We start from the raw sequence: 4,051 nt of genomic DNA, 5'->3' as shown, positions 1-4,051 counted from the left end.
AAATATATTTCTTTTCTTTCTAATGTAATGCGTTTCCACTGCTGATGGGTGCTTGGAGCGCAGTCAAGCTGCAAGGACGCAGCTTTTCTTCGGTCACCTTTTTCGCCTTGTAAAGTTGCGAAATAAATATACTTTGATTGAATGCAAGCTTGCGAGCGACAGCCTTTAGAGGCATTCAATGAAGAGACACACTAAGGTACAAGGCGAGCAGTACACACATTTTTTGTTTTCCTTCTACAGCACACTAGATGAGCAACAGCACGGCTGGCTGGCTACCGACCAGGGTACGGTTGCATGCCGACCGGCGGAGGAGGGTAAGGCGTACCATAACCGCCTGGAGGGTACGGACCAGGAGCGTACGGAGCAGGGGGATACGCGCCCGGCGGGTACACGCCCGGAGGAGCAGTGCCAGACGGAACCGAGCCAGGAGGGGCACCGACACCCACGGTGGCCGTAGGCAGCTGTTCGCCAGACACCACCTTCGTAGGTAGTCGTATCTCCACAAACTCTGTCTCGTCCACGGGTCCCATCATGGTGTCTTCAGTTCTGGTGCTCGTGACACGTATGAGTGTGGGTTGCGAGGTTGTCCTTAGAGAACCAGACGCCGTCGGTGTCGCGGGCTTGGCTGCCGGCGTTGCCGCGGGCTTCGCCGTAGCAGTGGTCGAGGCGGACGGACTAGCCGAGGCACTTGTGGAGGCGGCCGACTCAGATGAATCTCCTTCCGATTTCTCCCCCTCATCCGATTTGCTCGCTTTCTTCTTGCCCTTCTTTTTTTTGCTTTTGCTACCCTTCTTCTTTTTCTTGCTTTTGCTTCCTTTCTTTTTCTTCTTACTTTTACTGCCTTTCTTTTTTTTCTTACTCTTACTTTTCTTCTTCTTCTTCTTGGTCTTGCTCTTCCTCTTCTTTTTCTTCTTAGCCGCTGCCATGACGGCTACCAACGTCGACACGACGGCGGTCACAACTAGGAAAAAGACGAACGCCAAAAGCGAGTCGACGAAGCCGTCGCATGTGGCACTCATGGTCTTGTCCACGACATTGTAGATGGGTGCGCAGTTTCCCACCTGCTCAGAGATGGTAGGTCCGTGCAGGTACTGTGCGTAGTACTTGGGAAGCATCGTTAGCAACATGCGACGGTAGCTTGTAGCCGCCATACGAGCAGCAGCGTCCTGCAGATCCACCTTGTCAAGCTTCTGAAGGAAAGCAGAAGCCGTGCGCCGCGTGCCGTCGGTGAGGGCGCGCTCCTTGGACAAACTTATGCGCAGCGTCTTCACAAACACCGTCACGTTGACGTCATCAGCAGGTAACAGAGCCACGTGTCGGTCGTGGACGAGGAACGAGGGCATTAATTTGGCTAGTCTCAAGCTTTCCGTGTCCAGCAGCGGTACTCTAGTGCTACCTGGTATCACATCGATGTCTTGGCGCACTTCCGCAGGGATGCTCAAGTCGGCCAGCGTGGCGTCTCCATGGCTGCATTTGCTTAATATTTCGCTCGGGTGTATGCCGCGAAACATTGAGGCCCGTTCGTTGAGTGGCCACAGACGCACTGCGAGCATGTTGAGGACTTTGAAGGATCCTTGTCTGTAAGAGTCACAGAGGTAACACTCACCGACCGCGGCGTACGGGAAGACCTGAAGCGCCAAGTACAAAGCCAGCACGACCACTATGTACAGGAAGAAGGCACAATACGGCAGCACGACGCCAGCCATCCTGAATCGAGTACTTTTTGCCTGGGTCTCTTCGTCAATATTCTGTTGAGTTAAGGCTACCACAAGGAAAGGTATCATAATAGCGAAGATACAAAGGAAGAAGATAGGAACAAGTCCGAAGAGGGTAGATGAGCGGAATCTCTCCCACCAGCCAGTTCTTGAGCCGTACGTCATCAGCCTGTTGAAAGCCCGGTCTAGACCGCTTAGCGTCGCTCTCAATTCGTCCTCTGCCTTTACTTTCGCACTTTCGTGAAGTTGCTTCTTCAGGGTCGTTACGACTTCCTTCCTGTCCTTAGACGTTGTCTTGGCCACCTGTTTCGCCACTAGGCCACACAGTCGTTTTCGGTAGTCACTTACCCGGGCGAGGCTTTTGCTCGCGCGCAAAAGCCGGTTTCCTTGAGACTTAGCTCCATCCTTGACAAAAAGCATTCCGATTTGTCGGACGCTTTTCGCGCAGTCGGCGACGTTGAGGCCATTCCAAAGCACTATCTCTTCGTGCATGCGAGATTCCAGAAAGCGGCTGAACGCCTTCTCGAAGTCGCCCTCGATCTCGTCCAGGTGGCGCTGCTTCTTGCGCCCGGCGTCCTCCATCCTCTGGTTGATGGTGTTGGTTACGAAGGCGGCAAGATCCCTGGCTGCCATCTCCTTCACCGCTGGCAGAGAGTCAATGGAGGCGCTCAGGTCACTGCTAGACTCATAGAGCAAAAAGGCCAACACAAAGCCGATGGCAGCCAGGAGTAGAGTCACTGCCAGTGCAGTCGTGTAGGCGGTCTTGTAGGTGGGAGAGAGCTCCTCCTGCTCCTCGTCCTCTTCTCCCTCCCCCTCGTTCTCCTGGTTGTTATCTTCGCCGAAGTAGCCGACCCAGCGCCCGGCTACCACGACTACGCCTCCGATGGCCACTACTGCCAGGAAGACATTGCCTACCTGGACGACGGAGCTGATGCCGTGCTGGTAGTTTCCCAAGATATCCACGAAGCTGTTGGGTTCCCGAGCCAACTCGAGGAAGAAGTTGATGTCCCGAGGCCTGGACTCTACGCGACTGAGGAAGTTGCGCATGTAGTGAACCGGTGCCTGGTAAGGACGCACCGGAGTGATATCCATGGTGTACGGCAGCTGGTTGGACAGCGACCCCGGAGGGCCCGGGCCGCGGTCCGGCAGCCTGCCTCCTTTGTGCATCAGGAACAGGGCCATGGAAGCGACGGCGGTGAACGACCCGATCATCTTCGCCGTCTCTGCTTTGTCCTCCTCTTTCTCTAATTGCACCTGTTCACAGGCCCGTGCAGGAAGTGCCTAGCGCCATCATGTTACGCCAAAGAACATAAAAACCGACAAGGAGGGCGGAAATGAACCAGCAACACGAGCGCCTTCTTTTATAAGGACGCAAATAGAAGAGAAAGAAGAGAAAAGTGATTGCAGTAAGTTACCCAGATACTTTAACAATATCATGTAGGTTAACGTTCCGAGGGAAAACATTTTCGACTTCACATTTAATGACAATCAGTAACACAAAACTGTACATCCTATATTTCTTTCGCGATGGCAGCGAAAGGATAACGAAATGGATTTTAGTAAACGCTTTGACTAAGAGAATTTCGGGCGGAAATACTGTGCCATTCAAAATGTATTACATCGTAATTGATGATTTTTTATTTTTATTATTGCGCAAATATGTTCTTTGGCTTAAGAGATCTAAATCTAATGATGCAGACCTGTGTCACCTACAAATGCCAATAACTCTCAGTGGTGGTGCCCATGTGTCCATACTCTTGTATCAGGTGGCGGGGTAGCGTATTGCCATTCCCCGAAAACTGCAGCTACGGAAGTTCCGCAAGCGTCACTAAAAAATAAAACACAACAAAACGAAAGTCAAAAAGCCACATGTTTTTTTGACTATACAATGCAGTACATAAACTAAAATGCATGCGCAATAAAATAATTTGCTGGAATAAACTTCGTGCAGCAATCCGCTGATCATGCAAGTTGTGTCCGTTGCGCCATCTTTAGTTCGTTAAGTCAAAATGAATAAGAGCGCATTTACAGTCAGCGATTTCCGTCGCTTCTGTGTCGCAATGGATTAAGGCTACGTATCTGAACTCTAAAACATGCGTTTGAATCAGCTGTGCGCAACTTCTTTCTTAATTAACAACATTTAAATAAATTACGAACATATTTCTAGGGATGTGTTTTCCTTTAGGATGTATAATTCGATGTTTTTGATTCTGAATAGCAGCAAAACCAGCCGCGAACACAGCCAGGAGATTACGGTATGACAATAGTTACTCTATACAATTACCTTCACCGTAATCAATTTCTGCCTTCAGTGAGTGTATGTTCCCTTTAGGTTG

The 4,051-nt window shown here is 50.8% G+C and overlaps 1 protein-coding gene across 1 annotated transcript; it reads right to left on the bottom strand.

Moving 5' to 3' along the window:
- Positions 1 to 272: 272 nt before the first annotated feature.
- Positions 273 to 2,927, bottom strand: LOC146194006 (uncharacterized). The gene is made up of 2 exons (XM_084600667.1): positions 806 to 2,927; positions 273 to 715 (listed from the first exon to the last, which is right to left on the bottom strand). Exons 1-2 carry the CDS (start codon positions 2,925 to 2,927, stop codon positions 273 to 275), a joined length of 2,565 nt encoding a protein of 854 aa, XP_084456793.1.
- Positions 2,928 to 4,051: the final 1,124 nt, after the last annotated feature.

The sequence above is a fragment of the Amblyomma maculatum genome, chromosome 4, assembly GCF_055883805.1.
Source record: "Amblyomma maculatum isolate TAMU_Amacu chromosome 4, ASM5588380v1, whole genome shotgun sequence".
In the NCBI taxonomy this organism is placed as follows: Eukaryota; Metazoa; Arthropoda; class Arachnida; order Ixodida; family Ixodidae; genus Amblyomma; species Amblyomma maculatum.
This window is presented reverse-complemented; position numbering and strand designations above follow the sequence as displayed.